This window comes from Falco biarmicus, chromosome 4 (genome assembly GCF_023638135.1).
Source record: "Falco biarmicus isolate bFalBia1 chromosome 4, bFalBia1.pri, whole genome shotgun sequence".
Classification (NCBI taxonomy): domain Eukaryota; kingdom Metazoa; phylum Chordata; class Aves; order Falconiformes; family Falconidae; genus Falco; species Falco biarmicus.
The window spans coordinates 53,734,980-53,753,940 of record NC_079291.1 but is presented as its reverse complement, the minus strand read 5'-3'; the positions used below and the strand labels follow the sequence as shown (position 1 = coordinate 53,753,940).

Genomic DNA, 18,961 nt, shown 5'->3' with positions numbered 1-18,961 from the left:
TATTTCACTCTATCGACCATCATCCTGTTAGACAACCTTTTATCAAAAGATACATAAAATAGCAATATTTCTAGTCACCGTGAAAAGTGGCATTTTTTACCAAGGCTAGAGGTCTCCTAAGTAAAATTAACCCTTGGTTGTGATCACCAACCTTTCCACACCTCTGTGCCACATCACTACGGTTGCAGTTTCCCTGGGAATGACCACAGCAGTCCAGTCCACAACCCCATACAATGGGAATGCATTTTGTAATTCATGGGGATATAATAAATCAAAACCATTGAGTGTTGTATAAGGTATGATAATTTATTCTTATTTTAAAATCCAGGCTGGAATGGAAAATCCAACTATTTCTTTGCATGTGATTGGTCTGAATGGACCTACCCATGACCTGGAGATGACTCCCCCAGATGATCAGAGAATGAGGTAGGTGCTTTCTCACCCTGGGATGCTGGACCCAAATTCTTTTGGGGTTTGAAATCAGGCTCACTCTGAGTTTTTTCAAGATCATTTTACAGTATCTTTCTTTGCCACTATTAAAGAGTTCCATTTTGTGTAAATCTGCTTGAAATTTTTCAAATTATTTTTCTTCTTCCTTGTATTTTGTAGACCATTATTCATTTTTTACTTGAAATTGCTGTGACACAGACTGACTTCAGAGTAGGGCTATTTTTGGAGAACTTGGCAAAATGTCCCCATATCTGTAAGAACACGTTCATTTCACATGTAATCACTGTGGAAGGGATCTTGTCTGCAGCCTGTATGAAAGACTGTGAAGCAGGAACAGGGCAGCCCTATAGCACAGCAACCACGAGCTCACTGCTTTGTGACATAAACCAGTGAAACCAGGCAGACATTCTGCAAATACATTGCCCAATCTTCCTTAAAAATAAAAAGGAAAACTCTTTGTTGCTTTTAGGGCAAGTGTATTTTAGAAGTTGGCCTGCAATTCAGCCAACTACTTAGACACTCATTTCTAATTAAGTAAGCACTTAAGTCTGCGTGCAGCAAAGTTTAAAAGTTTGGCTTGGACTTCAGCATGTGGTACATAAGCTGGAGCTGCATTTATGTTTATGTTGTGTGTGTTTATGTTACATGGTGTATCATGTTTATGTTTACATTGAGCTAACTTTCCCTTGTTCAGCAGAGAAGCAGCTTTAGGGAATGCATGGCACTCCTCCCAGCAGAGCTCATGGATTAGAACCCAAATCCAAATTTCAGTAGCTTGAAGTAGCTTTATGCAGGGCAAGAGAAACCAGACTCTGCTTCTACGTCTAAAGTACCCGTAGCGACCCTGCCAAATGTCATGCAAGGTTATCGTTCCCAGCGCATCGCTTGTTCGTGTAGGAGCGTCCAGCCAACATACGTACTCACCTGTTTTTATCGATTGCTAAATGAGATTGCTGGATCTGTAATTCCAGTGCCAATAAAGACAGAGATACAGCACAGAGCTGATGAAACAGGACAGCTTGGAGGGCAGGGGAGGGTGCAGGGGTGATCTTTATTATGCAGGATAAATATATAAGGCTGGTGGATAAGCTGTGTAGTCATCTGGTGAGTGGGTACTAAACCAGTAGGATCATTTATGGTGGGAGCTGCCTTTCTTTGCTAGAAAAGGTAGTGTCAGCCTCACAACATGTTTTCACTGAGTAACTCTAAAATACTCCAAATCTATTTATGCAACAAAAAATGTATATGACCTGTGACCAATTCAAATGGGCATTAATGCACTGGCCTTTCAAAAATACAACTTCAGGTCTGTATAGAGCAGGCAGCAATTCAGGATTGCAGCATCCCCATTGCAGTATCCCAAGCACAGTATCAGAACTGCAGCTCCTGGACAATATAATTTTTCTATTGCTAGCATACTCTGTAAACAGCAAGACTCAGAAATATTTTAATTATAGTAATAACTTCAGACTGCAGGATCTAAGTGTTGTTAATAAATTTGTTCTATATGGTTATGGGTGGCTGCAATTTATTTGGTTGCAATCAATATTTTAAAATGATGCAAAATATATCATAATTAATTACTCTCTGTATATTTCATCAAAACCGTGGCAATTGCCATCCCTAGGGCATGATATAAGTAGTCCTGCTAGAGCAATAGGGGTGCATTTTCATTATGCATCTGTTTTCTGAAATGAGAGGATTAGTGTGATAACAATTCATTAAAATAGGCAAGAGGGATGTACTGTACAGTTAGTTACAGAAGGGAGTTTCAAAGAAGCAGGGGAAGCTGGTGATAAGGATCTTCAAGCAGAGCGGTCCTATCTGAAGCATTTCAGTGTGCTCAATCTGTTCATGCAGATGATATATGGACACAGTGGTGCTTCTCGGTGTTCCTTTTATCAGAGCAAAGTGGTTTAGTACAATTAATAAAGCTGAGAATAAAGTGCAGATATACCAGGGTCTTTTTTCTTTCAGAATTAAAGGAAGTCAGAAATTTTCCACACAATTGGGGTATTTTTCAGTTAAAAACAAAACAAGAAAGAAAAAAAGCAAAGCTGATGATGGGAAAACATATTTTGGGGGAAAAGGTACAGTTGTGATAATTCTTCCTTTTTAAATTTTTTTTTTTATTCCAGCATTTTTGCCAAACTTTCTCCAATGCCACGCTTTTCTGGAGGAAAAAAAGGGATGGGAAGGGGTAGAAATTGCAGGGGGAAAAAGAAGTATTATAACATTTAGTGCCTGACAGGCGTTTTTTATTTTGTTGAAAACCATTGGACCCCAAGAATTACATCAGCAGGTGGTCAGAATTAGACCATGATCTGACCTATTTCTCATGTCATATTTGCATCCCAGGTGGCAAATTAAAGAAAGATCTTATCTCCCCTGCGTGCAGAAATCATCAATGGTCCTTGCATAGGTCATGAGCAAATAAATAATGGAGAAATCAGACAACTGGAGTCTGGATCAGAGGCTGGAGCCAGCTGTGCCCCAGGGACGGCGGGCTGGGCTGCTGCCCATCATTTGGCCACATAATGTGCCGTTGTCTGTTCTTTGTGGTGTTTATGGCTTTATCACTGTTGTCATGCTTTAAGTATTCATATTGTAGATCCATACCTCATATTGTAGATCCATACCTGCAGAAATCAGCCAAGTAGAGCTAGGGTATGAATAAGGGCGCTGCACAATAATCAGTCTCAGGTGATTGCAAACCCAACCACCAACATCTTTACTGGGATGGAGAAATATACCACAAAGCTCAGCATAACTGCACCCTTCCTGAAGGAGCTTAGTTGAGTTGTTCTTTTCCTGTGGGAGGGTGTAACCCTGTGTGGATGCCTACAAACGAAGTGCTCAGGTCCCAGCTGGTCTAGATTTCGCTCTATGCAAAGAAATAGCTTCTACTTAACTTCTGCTTAAATCAGCTCTATATAAAATCTTGGACAGGTCGGGTGCAGAGGGCTTGGGAAGTGCACAGACTCCCCATGTCTCTCCGCTGGCTGCTCAACCGGTGCAGCTGCCGGAGCTGCAGATGTTTAAAATTAACTGCAATGAATCACACCTTATTGTCTTATTTTCCTCTGCAAAATAGGAAACATAAAACTTGGTTGTCCTACCAAAAAGATGTGAAATGAAGTAAATGAAAGACTCCACGCTACTCTGAGACTAGAGTAATAACTGTATGAGCATCTGCAGTTGTCTGCTGGCTGGCGTATCTTTGGGCTTGATGGGTGGGAGAGGCTTCAGAAAGAAATTGAGACTCCATGCCCATCTCTGGGATGGTAGGGAAGAGAATGTTTGACCTAAAATAATAATTAAAAGTTTCTGAGAAAGAACTGTGGCTCCTGTGTTCAAACAGTGAGAGGGATGTAAAAATTGAATATATGTCCTTCAAACTTTAAATTGGATCTATGGAAAAAATGCTCCAAGCCACAACATGTACTAAATTCACATTGCTTTTCTGGGGAGACTGTATCTGCTCAGTTAATTTTGGAAAGAAAGAAGAGATGGTTATACAGTTTAATTTTGCTTTGTTGTTTTTTTCCTCTTAGGGCCTATACTGTTGCTGATAAAAAGTAAAATTACAATTCTATTTCAGACACTGAGTTTTCAGACTGCTGTTGTCTCACCTGGAAGCATCCTTCCTTCCAGTGCAGCGGGTGCAGTCACTGAGGTCTTCTGTTGTTTTTCCCCAGCCAAATTCAAGCACTAAATATTACTGAAACCTACAAAATCAATTTCCAACTTGTTATTTCGCTAGACAAACAGGCCTTTGTTGCTTTTGCCCTTTCTCTTCAGTATATGCAGGAGCGCTTGCCAGAACACAAAGTACTCTCCAGTGACACAGCACATTAATTCCAATGAGAGCAACAATTCCTTGTACATATTTCACAGCAAACAAATGAACTAATAAATTTTTTACAGACTGTATGCTGTGAAAAGTCATATTACAATTTAAGGATGTCTTTGGCCCACGTAGCCCAGCAATATGTTATAACATCACCGGTGTTATCAGCTCAGCCAGTTTTACCCTGCAGATCAGGTGGTGAAGCCCTAAATTGCTGCAGAGGTGGACAGCTGTGGGTACCAATGCACGCTGGCTCTGTGAAGGCGGCCATCGGGGTATTTACTTGTGATCCTGTATTTTCCAGCCCAGCCCGAGTGGTTCCATTACTCACTGGGGATTTACTCCAAGTATTGCCACAACTTGAATATGTCCAGCAGTAGTACAAGGAGTGTGGGATGCCAGTTTTGCCAATTCAGACTTGCATCTCTGCTGATGTTTTATGGCAACCAGATGCTTTACAGAAATCCTGTGTCTCTAAACCATATCCTTCTTGCTGTTTTCCTTTTAATGCAACACTCACGGATATTTTGGTATGTAGTAGGCATATTTAGAGGCCATTAGCTCTTCGTAAGCATAAAGAATCCAACCATTGCTGGTGATGGGTCTGAGTCAACTGCTTAGTGTGCTCAGAATGGAATTGATTTGCAATTTCTTTTCCACCTGTGCATAAATTTGTAGCTGAAGGTGTTTCAATCCTTCTCAGAGATGGAATAACTTTAAAGATTCTTTATCTCTGCGTTCGTCCCTTCTTTGAAAATGACTTTCAGAAGTGGCAGATAAAACACCTGCGCAGCCCTAAAAATGTCATTTTTAGGGGTTAAAATCCATACCTAAGGCAGCCTAGAGATGCCAAGACACAGCTTTCTTAATAACCAGAGATCTCTCCTGGACCACTTGCCTTCAGCAGCCTCCGACTGCTCTGCCATGTGCCAGTTCATTGGGATGTCAGTATCGTGAGTTCTTTGATTTATGTCTGTGTTTGCAGGGACTACTACATAACCATGGTGAAGTGGGCAACCAGCACCAAGGTGGCAGTAAACTGGCTGAACAGGGCCCAGAACGTGTCTATCCTGACGCTGTGTGATGCCACCACGGGAGTCTGCACAAAGGTAGGAGAGATGAGCCACATGGCCTCTTGCCATAGGTTTTCAGAACCCACACAAGGAGAAAGTATTTCAATTTTACCTGGCGACAGCTCAGCTGACACACATTTATTTAGGCAGACATGGAATATAAACAGTTTGCAATAATTACTTGTTGTTTGGGGTTTTTTTACACCTTCTAGAAAGCCAGAAACACTCTGTGTGTCTGTGTGCGTAAGAGAGGCATTACTTGTCTTGAAATAACTGTACACATGCGCAAGCACACACACACCCCAACAGTTTGTAACCTTGATATCTTTTCAACATTCTAGTTTAATGGCGTTATATATATTTAATTCCATTTAAAATGCTTCGTGCTTATCTACCTGCATTTCAGTTGTAGTTAATTAATCCCTTCTCTAGACACATTAATGTAAATGGTGCAATGATATAACCTGTGTAATTATCAGCAGATACCATCTTTTAAACTGGCATAGGTGTTTCCACAGTAGAAAATTGTTCTGATACATCCATCCCTTGAAAAAATGATGCAGGACTGTTGCATACAGCACAGTGCAGAGTCTTTTCTTAACAACTTTCATTTCAACCTTTATTTATTTCTTAACAAGCTTTATTTCTTTGGCAAATAATGTACCTTGTGCATTTATGTGTTTCATCTGTATGAGTAAAATGCTTTCTTGAATGAGTGCATGCTTATTCATCGGAAAGACAAGCAGAGCAGCAGTGGATAACACTCCTGAAGCACATATTTAAACAGTTTCTTTGTATTTCTGAACAACTTTTCAGATTCAATCCAACTGCTTCCTGCACTAATAAGCAAAATGTCATACATGCAAAGTCTGGTATTAATGATCTTCTTCTGTTTTAGAAACATGAAGACGAAAGTGAAGGCTGGCTGCACAGACAGGTAATAGCGATCTTCTCTTTGCAATCAAGTTTTTGGTAGGCTTTTTGTTTCATTGCTTTTCCCCCAAAGAGAAAAAGCTGATTTCCAGACCTGAGAAAGCTGCTTGGAAGATGGCACGATTTGTATTATACAGAAGAGTTTCTTAGTAATAAACAAGCTCTTATGGAAGGTGCCATCTTCTCCGGTAGGTCCCGTAGTTCTTGCCTGCAATTTACTTGGATTTAAGAGATGAAAAGCTGATGCTGGTGGAAGGTCACCCTGACAGTAACTATGTAAGACTCATCAACCTCAGAGGGAGTCCTTCATATCCTTCTTTGAGACTAATGATGATTTTAAACAGTATGGTGGTTGTTTTCTGGTCCTCTAGACAGGAGAGAAGTCTACTGTTGAAAAGAGACGATCAAAGGTCATTTTATCAAGAGGGGCTATGTCCATTCAGAGCCAAAATCATGCAGACAGGACTTTTAAGTCACTTAAGCTAAAATCAACAATTTTTTCTGTGTTACTCTGCAGTTATTTGCAGATGTTAGAAAGGTGAAAAAATGAAGCTAAGTTGTCGATGGGGCAGTTAAAACAACAAGGGCTTATGTGGAGCACAGAACGGGGAAAAGCTGCCTGATGGATTTTAATACCCTGTTTTAACAGACAACAGTGGCACATAATTCTTCTGACACTGTAACTTATGCATGACATATTACTTTATATAGCTACATGCTCCCATCCCCCAAATGAAATAAAACAAAGATGAAAATAAACTCTGGGGAAAAGAATAGGTATACAAAATAGGACAGAACATTTTAACCTGCAAGAAGTTTTGATTTATGGGATTTTTCTATTCCTTTTTTTCTTTTTCCTTTTTTTTTTTTTTAATTTTTGGAACAGAGTTGGGTTTTTTCAGCATATGTCTGTATAAAACCTGTAGATTTCCAGCATGTAAATCTCTGGAAGATCATTTATAACACTTCCCCAGGAGTCAGTTTGTGAAGTGACCTCAGATTTGATTAAGCTGTTCTTGGGAGAGAAGCTGCTGATACTAATTCAGCCACAACACTGAACTGTTTTTCATGGAATATGTGAATGCCAGGCAGGGAGTAGCATGTCAGATAAAGGTCTTGTGCTATATTTTTTCTAGTCCAGATTTAAAGCATTTCACATTTTTGTCACAGCTTGTTCAAAGGATCCAAGAACCTGTAGAAACCGCAGTTCATCAGTTCATGGCAAGAACAATGATCTCCTCTGTTCCAGTGACTGTCCTACAGCAATGGGCTATGTCTGATCCAGATAAAAATGGGTTTTACAGAGGAAATAGATTTTGTGCTCCAAGCATTTGAAATAATCTTTTGCTGGTATACTCAGGTATAGAATAAAAATGCTGCCAAAGTATTCTTTACATTCATAAGAACAACGTTGGATTGAGTAGAAAACAAAAGCTTAAAAGATAAGCCAAGTAAAGAGAAAATTAGATTCCCCAGGTTTTGTATCTTAAAAAATAATAATCTTCAAAGGATTCATTTATTTTATAGATCCAAGGATACTTTAATACTTTCACTGCTATTTACTGGGGCTTCCATTAATGCAGTATAGTAGAACTTGTGTTTTTACACTGCCGTGGTTCTTTGTGGTTCTTTAGTCATTTACCTACTACATAGACAGACATTAAAAGATGGTGCTTTGCACTGAATAACTGTAGTAAATGATCTGCCAGCCTCTAATGGGCCTGCTCCAGGGAAATATACCTAGTTTTACTGCATCTCCAAACAGCATATACTTTAGTTTGAGGTTAGAGAAGCATGTTCATTACAGCCAAATGGGTCAGACATCTCAGTACTAAACTCAGATGACATTTCCTATGGACTTTGGAGACATTTGACAGTATTCTCCAAAGGCTTTTGTAAGAGTCTGAGGAATGATAGAGCTCTTTCACCTGTATTTCTGACAGCAAAATTACTTAAAATTCTAGTTTTGACTCAATATATGATTACTAGGATAATTGTATTTTCTATATTTACCTTTTGTTCTATGACACATTAATTGAGACAACCAGAAAGTTATTTTCATGGCATGTGTGTCTGACTGTGAGAGTGATGTGAAAATGTTAAGTGCTGGTGTGAGTCCCCTAACCTCTTTAAGAGAGAGATGAATTGCACATTCGCCAGCTACTGAAGGAACTCGGGAGTGTGACTCAGCTCAGGATGAAGACTCCCTGGTTGAGACGTTTTAATATAGGCAAATGCATATGAGCCAGGTGCCCAGTTCCCCTCTGTAGCTAGCTGGTATGGTCACACAGTCAATGGACCAACCTGTTCCGTATGCTCCCTTGACCAGATCTCCTTTTGAGCAGTACCCCAGTTTTAAATCAGTAGGACTGAGGAACTGAACTGCTTGCCTCATTCTTTAAAATACTTCTTCAAAGTCCTCCATACACCTGGTTTGAAAATCATACAGGAGCTTTACCTTTTCATTGGGAATTCAAGTGCATCTGGTCTTCCTGGAATAGGGGCAAACTTCACAGTAGGCTGGGAGCAGGAGATGAGGAGAGAACATCCATATCAGAACATACCAGGGGCCAAGGATGGCAGGGCTGACTTTTTTCACTGGTCTGAAATAGTGGGAATTCTGAGATAGGGCATAAGACATAAGAATTTGAATTTTGTTTTTTTTTATAGTAGTTTGGTAATGCAATGACATTCAATAGTCTGCATATGAAAGTTCATAGTAAATGTTCTCATGTTCCCTTCTATACTTAAGTTCACGGATAAATTTCATTGAAATCCAAAATCTTTGGAAAGCCTCTCTCCAACACAGGCAAAGAGAAATACTGCTGTCACTGTCTGTGGAGCTGAAAAATAGGATAAATTACTCAAAGTATAATGAGAACTACACTGTATTCACACAGGCTTTGCTAGAAAGTATCTGTCACTCCTTGCCAGATGATATGGACAGTGTTTTCAAACCTTTTGCACAGATAGGAACAGACACATGTTCACCAAAACTGCCTGGGACTTTGGAAGTTTTTACTGCTTTTATTTATATATCTGCTTGTGCACTTCTGAGCATAAGAGCCAGACTGAACTTTACTCATACTTTTGCTTAAATATACGAATTATTTGAAACATTAATTCTAGCTGTAAACAATTTTGTTTCAATGTTTGGGAAGAGGCCATTTTCCAACAGTGCCAGTGATGTCATATACAGACAATGAGTCAGCCAGGGAGAAATAGGACAATTTCTGAGCACCTGCTGAAGATAAATTTTACTGGCATTTTAATCAATTTATTTAATTATGAATGTGGCCTGAACAAATCTAATTATGACCCAGGGTGCAATTCCAACTCCACCAAAGGCTGTAAGCTTTGACATTGACATTGGCAGGACCAGGAGATTGCCACAAGCTTATTTAGAGACATATGACCTCCTAACCCACCTGCATGGGCTGACTGGCCTCCCCTGATAATAGTTCCTTTGAGCTGCATTTTTCTTTCCGGTCCTTCTATTTCCCTAGTGTTTCAGATCATCTCAGTCTGAAACTAAAGACTCTTGCTTTGTCAAAAGGTTGAGATGTTGAAAACCTCACACCATTTTTCCTTCACAACTTCCTTGCCTTAATGTGGCGACGAATTGCTGGAATATGTAATCATTAATCTGCCTTACTGATAAGCCAGTAATGATTCTTACACATAGTTAATACACAGTATGAAATGAGATTATTAAAATAAAAAGGGGTCAGAGACCCTTACAAACAAGACTGACTTTGTCACCCTGTAAAACCCTTTTGTCATGTAACAACCCCATAACTGACCTAATGTTGCCCTGAAGACAAAGGATGCAGCAGAAATAGGACCTAGAGGCCCATAATTCAAATACCCAAATTCATCTGCCCGAGTTAATGAAGCAGCTTCTGGCTACAAACAGAGCCTCTGATGCTTAAACAAAGAGTTCTGATGTCATCCAGTTGAGGGATTGATACCCAGAGGCATGGGCTCCTCTCCTCGCCAGTTGATGACCCTGTATCTTGGTGCAGGTGCCCTGGCTTCAGAGGTGGCGGTTGGTGTGGTGCACCCAAGCACAGATGAGCGTGTGGACAGGGGTGGAGCATTGCCACAGGGTGCTGAGTGTGGCAGGGGATGAAAAGAGAGCTTCCCTTTGTGCCCAAAAGAGGAGGTGCCTTCATTGTCACAGTAAAGCCAATGCACATTTTTAACAATTTGTTGGATTTCCACAAAGTGTTTACCAAAATGCAGAGTTAAAAGGATTCATGTCACACCCAGCTGTTTGTCAGAGCTATGGCCCTGTGACACTTCAAAGTACTGGGACATTTCCATGAAACAATAAATACCTGCAGAGCAAAATCATGAACTATGGGATCTGGGCAAAGGTGGATCAGACAGAGAGGCGAGGAGACCATGCTGAGGAAGGAAAAAAGCATCAGAGGATCAGTTGGAAGGGATTAGGTTATTCAGATTATTTGCTTTCCTTTCTGAAACTTGATGATGAATCAGAACAACATAATTCTCACCAAAGTATAATTCTTAGTCTGTAATAAAAACAAATTTCAAAGAATCTGCATTCCCTCTGATTTCCGTGAGGAAATACATGGAGTCCAGCCAAAAGCATGTGAGGCACTATACTGCAGAAGAGCAGGAGGCAGGGAATGTGTTGAACCATGAAAGCACAGGCAGGCCAGTTTGGAGCTGCAACTTGTGATGCTGCAATATGATGAGTGTTTGGCCCATGTTAATGTGTGGGTGGGTTTGGTGGTGCTGTACTTAGAGGGCCACATGGATTTCTTACATTCCAACTCACCGTAAAGGGGGCAATTTCTCTTTCAATGTTCATTGCAGTGCACGTTTGGTCATGCAAATCCTCCAGGTCAGAGACACCTGTGCACTCCCCACCATCCTGCATGCTCCTTGCCTTTCCTGCTTTCACCAGAGGGGTCTTCCTCAGGTGGCTGCAGATCCAGTGATGCTCAGTGATCCCTCTCCAAACACAGCTGAACACGCTCAATACATTCTATCTTTTTTTTTTTCCTTTTGTTATTTCTTACTTCAGGACTTAATGCCCCACTCTACAAGATACAGAAGCTCAGACTGCATTTAGCATGTCCCCTCATCCATCCTGATTCTACCTAACTTGGGATAAGCCTCTGAGGCACTCCTTGGTTTCTTCTCCCGACCATTTGCAGATACACTGACCTGTGTTGCGCAACTCTGAACTGCAGCACTGACCCTTCCAGAGTTACAGTGCCCTCCTGCAGCCTGCCATCACCTTATCTTTTCCACCAAAGCTGAAGTCTTTGGTGGCATCATTTTGATACACAGCGGGAAACACGTTGCTAGAGATGGAGTTGCTGTCCCTTTCTTTTGCTGATAGCAATGTAGGTTTGTTAGTCCCACCGATTGCTTCTCCAGCCACAGGGTCATCCTTTGTTTAGTGATTTTCTTTCAGCTTAGAGGCTGACTGGGCAGTCCTCAGCTCCAGCCTTCTATGTCCTTCCTCCTCCACCCAGGGGACACTCGCCCATTGCAGATGAGCAGTCCTGGGTAGATCTGCTTCCTGAACCACTGTCTGTTCACATGGGTCCCAGAAGGGCCAGTGGCTCCAGGGACCCACACTTGGTCAGATTTAAGCTTTAGTTTAAGCTGCTGTGGATTTGTTTCTCCCTTACACCTAAGTCTGAGAGCCCTGCGTTATTGCTACGTGCAGCTGACATGAGAACAACTTTGTCCTTCATCTGCACAAAGTAGAGGATTTTTGGACACTGGCCTTGACTGTTTGGGTAGAATTCATGTGTCTAAATACAGAGATGTAGCTGAGCAGAAGGGCAAGAAGAGCCATAAGGACTTAAGAAGTGCCCTGAGTCTCACCGCTGCTCCCTCTGCTCCATCATTCTGTCCTTACCAGGCACAGCAGCTGATGGTATTTAAGGACAGTGTGTGAGCCAGCTGCTTTCCGCCCTCCAGTCCTCTCATATTTCACCACCATCCACAATAAAATGGTTGCAGACATTTGAGACTATATCCATGTCTATTCTCTTTAGGATCTGTTAATGAATCATGAGTTTGTTCAATCCCTTTTTGCACCTTCTAATACCAACTGCTTCCATAATCCTCCTGTGGCAACAATATCCAAAAATTCCCTACATACTGCATGGGAAAAGTATTTTCTTTTACCAGCACTTAAACCAATCTCCTATTGTTTTCAAGGAGGGCTATTCTGTTCTAGAGTTGTTTGTGGGATTCAGTCAATAATAGTCAACCAAAGGCTCAAACTGTTTGTATCACATGCAGAATATTTTAATTATGTGCCTGTTATAGCTCCCTACAGTATAAAGTCCTGTTCCAAAAGCCTTTCAGCCTGATGTCCTGTCCCCCTACATTTGCCATCTGGGATAAGTCATCATCTCTGCCAAGACCCTAAACAAAGTTCTGGTTGTATTAATGCATTGTCTTTCCAGCAACAGAGGCAAACAGGCTGTCTCACAATATCAGCCGAGTGTTAAAGCCTCACATCTGTCACCTGTGCCATGTACCTCCTTCCCCTGTAACTCCGAATGAACCTCAAACTAATCTGCACAACGCCTGCTCTCGCTGGCAGAGACCGATTGCTGGAATATATAATGCAGCAGGCACAGATACAGGGATGTAGGGTGAACTCATTGCTATTTACCTCAGTAAAGGAAAACCTATCAAGCAGAAGGTTTGCCCAAGTTATCACAGTTGTTTTTCAATGAGGTTTCTCCTGTCATGAAAGACATTTGGAAATAATATAGAGTTTCATGTTTCAGGTTCCAGAACAATGTCAGAAGCAAGTAAAACCATTATTTCATAGAGCTGCAACAAGCTGTAAATGGGCATGTTTTAAAATATACTGAAAACCTAAGCAGGAGGAAATAAAAGGAAAAACAAACAGTTTGAACACCTAACGCAGTATTGATAGATCTGATAAACAGTGGAAAAGAATTAATCAGTAAAGAACTGGGAACAAAAGAACGTACAGTAAGAGTAATGTGTTAGCTTATGAGAAATAAAAATGTTTATTTCTTTGCTGTAGGTGTTTGCATTAGCCATAAGTTCTCCCTGTACAATCAAGTTCTTGCTGGCTCCGTGCGCTATCTCGACATGGGCCAAGCAGAAAGCTGGTGTGTTTAACACTGAACCAAAGGAGGACCCCGAAGAGGCTGAGCAGCAGCTCCCCTGTTGACTGCCCTTGAAGAAGAAGGATCCACAAAGCTGGTCCAGGGAAGGCAGGGCTCAAGCCAGTCCCCAGAAAAGCCTGACATCACAGGGGAGGTTCAGCAGAGGTTCAGCTCTAGTTTTATTCTCAACTATTTCAGATTCAGAGTAGAGGAGCTTCATATAGCTCGTTCCCTCGGTACAGTGCTACTGTGCCACACCATATGGACCATCCTTCTGCTTTCCCTTGTAATCTGTTGTTCAACCATCTCCTGCAGTGGAGACTTCCCCTGTGCCTCAGGGTTCCTGTACAAAAAGAAGACAAAGACCCTTCCAGGAAATGCTTGCTTGCCATATGTGGTATTTGATTTCCTTCTGCTGAGTCTCTTCTATCTGGTTGAAAGTTCTAGTCACCCAATAAAAGTCAATCATCACGTTCACCTGGGAGCTCTGTGTCAAAGATGGTTTTTCAAGATATCCTTGCTTTCATAAATAATTCAGTGAAATAAGCATTTGTAAGAGAGTAGGAAAAGACAGCAGTTAGATGCTGGTAGTTGTGTTTCCTCGAGGACAGAAATAGATCAGTTCTTCCAGGAGAGTAAACAGGGTTTGTCATACTTGTGCCAGTGAGATTCAAACCATTTCTAAAAGCTTTATTCCAATTGCCCCGAGCAGTCAGCTGTATGTGTGTATTTTGCTTTGCAAATGGGAATTTACTTTGTAGCCCAGGAACTCTCCTTGCTGCCTTTCTCCCTGTCCTCCCACAGCTGAGAGGTGTCTGCTTTCCTGAGAGCAAGGAGCAATCATCTTCAAAACTTTCTCCAGTTTTCAGTGGGCTTTTCATTTGCCTCAGGTTGCTGTTAAAGAGCACTCCCTATTCCGCTGTGAATTAATTTGACAGGTTTTTGCAGTGCTGAGCAATTTTAAATACAATAAATTGCTGTTAATACAACCCTCACATTTGCCGCTTACAGAATGAAGAGCCAATTTTTTCCAAGGACGGGCGGAAGTTTTTCTTTGTCCGAGCCATTCCCCAGGGAGGACGAGGGAAGTTCTACCACATCGCCATGTCGTCATCACAGGTGACTCACTCGCTGCCACTTTCCTGGGTCTCACCTGCAGCAGAAAGCAATAAAAAGCAGTATCTGTGCTTCTGCTGGCAAGAGTGGAAGGTGCAAATGTAGAATGTGGGTCTTGCGCATAAAAGAAAACCTTGAATGATGCTATTTGGGGCATAAGATAACATGAATTTCCAAATGAAAAACTCAGAAGAAAAAGATTGACCAACTGCCTCTTGCCAAACAATATCATTGCTTTGTTTTGGTTTTTTAATGCCGCCTGAATTGTACGTAAATAAGTAAATCCCTGCACTGCCATGAAGGATTAATCAGAAGCTCGTGGGCATGCTGGATTAGAGGAAGGGGTTTGAAGCTGTTCTGTGCTGTGTTCATCCCATTATCTTCACTGGAGTTATGGTTGAGTCTGACTCTCTATTATTTCTATGCCTGCAGATTCACAGAAATAGCAGGGGGAGGGGTGGAAATTGCAGATGCCTGGTTTATTTTTAAAAGGCAATGGAGTCTGAAGAGCTCCCTTTTTCAGAAGAGCAGCTTTGCTCAGATATCTTCTTTTAAGGATAAAGAAAACTAATTCTCTTTCCTTTCCGGCAGCCCAATAGTAGCAGTGACAACTTACAGTCTATTACATCGGGCGACTGGGATGTGACAAAGATATTGGCATATGATGAAAAGAGGCATAAAATGTAAGTCAACTTTGGTCTGATGAATCAGCTGTCCTTTGTTTAGCCCTGGACTATAGGGTTAGTTACAATGGTGGTGTCTATGTGCCTGAAATATTTGAGTATAAGACGATGGAGATAAGAGAGGAGAAGCTCTCTCCGTTTTGGCTTAACCTCTCACACCATTACTTATATCTTTTGCTTTGTTTTGATTTCCTCTTTATAGTTCGAACCTCTTGTTCTGTGACTATATAGAAAGTGCTGTGACTATACATTTGTGCAGAAGAGCGATTTCTCCTGCTACAACTTGTGATATTAACCTCTGAAGGAATGAATCTATTTTCATTGACCACCTAGTCAGTTTTAGGAAGAATCCTTCATTGACCTGCAAAAATATCAATGCATTAGAAAAAAAGTATTTAGTTAGAATACCAAAAAAATGCCTTCTTCACACTTGCCCTTTATGTTTGTAAAGTAAGTCCTGTAAATGTTTATTTTTTTTTAAATTCCTTTCAAGAAACTATGTAAGAAAATGTTTGGAAGGCTTGCTGAAATCAAATACTATATAGTTTCCTTTCCAGGCAAAGTTTCAGGTGGGTACAAGACTTTCACCTCTCAGTTTCTTAAGGTCACTAAATAGCTGAGTAAAAAGTCTCTGGAATATGGCAGACTTTGAATGATCATTAAGAGCACGATGCTCCTTCAAGGTTCTGAATGCCCTCAATTACCAATAACTTCAGTACGATATAAGTGTCTTTAGCACTTGGCAGAGCTGAGCAGCAAGCTAACACCAAAGTCCTATTTGCATTTGAGCTGGCCAGTCAAGCAGAAAACACCACGTACAATTTGTGCATCAGAACGTACATCTAGGCAAGTGCAGGTTCTTGGAAGCAGGTCGGCAGGGCTGAATATCCTGCCTGATGTGTGATTCACCCCACGGACACTACATTTGATCCTGTGGTCTGTCATTATTCACGTGAAATGCACCTGGGGGATCAGTCTGGACCTGCACGTTGGGCTGAGGTTGGCCACCTCCAGCGGCACCTCTCTGTTACCTTCAGTGCACAACAGGGCTGTCACTCTTTAGCCCCAGAAGGAGTTCACCACAGTCTCGGCACAAAACAAGGGCAACAAGGGATTCTTTAACTTCATACTCGTCTTCCCTCAAAGTCCAACTCCCTTCTTCAAAGAGGACATTTCAGTGAGATTTGCATCAGACCCTGGTTAGATGTGTATCTGGGCAAAGAACGAAAAGTGGTAAGAGAAGTAAAAACTAGTTGTAAAGAAAAAAGAAAGGTGTTGAAAGGAAATTCTGAGCCATAAATCTTGAGGCAAAAATGTGAAGTTCTTTCACTTAATCATTTGATCCTTTTTGATCCACTGCCATGACCACTCTAGGACCATTTCTATGCTTGTTTTAACTGTAGTGCAGCCTACAACATACTTGCTTGAACCTCTGCAGCGGTGTGTCCCTCTGTATGTTTTTCCAATTCATTTTGAACTTTCCTTGCCTTTACAAGATCAGGAAAATGGCAATGTGAATGAAAATCTTGTGTGAAATACTTGTAAATGCCCTTCTGATGATACAATTATGATACAGTTGTCTTTTGATTTTTTTCTCCCCAGTTATTTCCACAGCACAGAAGATTTGCCAAGGAGGCGACATTTATACAGGTATGTGCTTTATTAACTTCACATACAGAATTTCCCATTTTTTCAGTCTTACACGAATCATTACATAAGTGATGGCAATAGAAATAGTTTCTTATGTGTTTGTCTTTAATGGCATTTCAAGATTTTGCAATGTGTCACTGGAATAGATAGAACAGTGTAACAAGAGAGCACAAAATGCTTGACATTTGGAAATGTTTTACATTTAGCAATTTTCTCATTTTAATGCAAATTTTAAATTGGTCTCAAGACTGATAAACTGTCACAAAACTTTCCAGCAGAACTGCTTAACACTTGAAAGAATTCAGAATTACATAAACTAATGGTATAAACTGGTTTTATACTTTCAGATAGCAGTTTCCCTGGAAGCTTCTAGCACCTCACCTTTTCATGAAATTGAGAAGAAATAACAATATGTTATGTTTGCAAATGTTTTTTTTCTGAAATTCCAGATGTCTTTAGTATTCTACCTAACTGTATGATAAATAAAAAACTGGTTTATAGTAAGCTATCGGTAGTGTAGCTATTGTGAAGTATCATGGGAGCAGATTAAAAAGGGGAGGAAGCCCCAACTTTTTAATAATAATTCTGGAATCACTATTCCATTTGTCCTATTTTTCTTCTCAATCACCCTGCTGTCATCTCAGCCTCTCCAGCGAAGGGCAGAGCTGGCTACAGCATCAGTTGATGAGGGACAGTCAGTACGTTTTCCTGCTCTAACATGATATCATACCTTTTTTCCCTCAGTGGAAAGGAAACTAGAGTGAACTAAATTACCTGTAATTGAATCATTTTTCCCTTTCGAGACCTCTGTGCCTTGCCTCTGCACTCCGCATTTTTTTGAGAGTAGCTCAGCTCAGTGTTTATTTTCTTGAAGAGAAAAAAAAATCAAAATTATATTGACCATTCATTTCTATTAAAATGGGAAGAAAATCTCATTTTAAAAGCCAAGTCATGAGCTGCTGGCATGAGTCAAACTGCTTCCCACACCTTGCTCAGCTTGGCATGCAGCTCATCCTGGTTCCTCATTAACCTCATCTCCCCACATAGGCAACAGGTAAAGAGATGCCCAAAATGTCAACGTCCTTGACCTTACTTGGATTACACTGTGACCCTGGCCTCACTTCAGATTTCTGATTTCTTGCACTGGGTAGTCTGCCTGTCTCTCATTCCAGCCCAGGGACATCAGCTCAGCAGCAACCTTGGCATATATTCATTCACAGAGCTCCACTGGAGCTCTGACAGCTTATATCAGATGAAGATCTTTCTGGTTTTTTTGTTTTGGTGTTGGGTTTTTTTTCTTTTTCTGTTTGATTTAGTAGCTTTAAGCAGGATTTAAGTCAGAGACACAATCTGAACCATGTAAGATGCAAGAGCTACTCATTTCAGTCTCTGTGGCCCTAAACAGGTTGCTCAGCCTCATCTCTTCCTACCATGAAACCGTAGCAAAAAACACTGATCTGCTTTACAGTAACACTGGAAAAATCTATTAGTTAATATTCGGAAAGCATTTTGAAGTTTCAAAATGCTATAGCAATGCAAAATGTTATTTATTAATATTTGCTCATAATCTGCTCATTCTTCAATGTATAATAGACCCTTACAAGGCACTTCTGAGCATATGGACAGGCCACGTTACCTTCTTCAGAAACAGATCCCTAAATACAGTCTTTCCTTTCTACTTGGATGTTATAAGAGCATCTATTCAAACCCAAAACAAGGGCTTTGGCCTCTGAGGCACCTGCTAGCAAATCAGACCTGTGAGGCAACCAGTAAGAAGCTTTAAGAAAACAATTCCAGCTCTTCATTTTCTGTCATAAGTAGGTGTAGAAATACTGCTCCATTGTTTCACACCTCTATTCACCAAATTATGACTTCCTCTTATGCAATTGCAACCATCATTTTCTTTTAAAAACTATACCTTCCTTCATAACCACCTGACCTTGCAAAAAAAGACCAGTATCCTTTTATACATTCTCCATTCAGGGGGGAAAAAAAAAAAAAAAAAAAAAAAAAAAGCCATTACTGCTATTTAAACTCAACCAAATGGAAATGCTTTGTCTCTTA

The 18,961-nt window shown here is 40.7% G+C and overlaps 1 protein-coding gene across 4 annotated transcripts in view; it reads left to right on the top strand.

The window, feature by feature from the left end:
- DPP6 (dipeptidyl peptidase like 6) overlaps positions 1–18,961 on the top strand; it is a 572,305-nt gene that overhangs the window by 513,776 nt on the left and 39,568 nt on the right. For all 4 annotated transcript variants that reach the window (XM_056336842.1, XM_056336840.1, XM_056336844.1 and 1 more), the window contains exons 10-15: positions 329–426; positions 5,286–5,409; positions 6,272–6,310; positions 14,460–14,567; positions 15,156–15,247; positions 16,850–16,897. In XM_056336842.1, the coding sequence (XP_056192817.1) occupies positions 329–426; positions 5,286–5,409; positions 6,272–6,310; positions 14,460–14,567; positions 15,156–15,247; positions 16,850–16,897 (509 nt within the window). The remainder of the gene's footprint in view (positions 1–328; positions 427–5,285; positions 5,410–6,271; positions 6,311–14,459; positions 14,568–15,155; positions 15,248–16,849; positions 16,898–18,961) is intronic.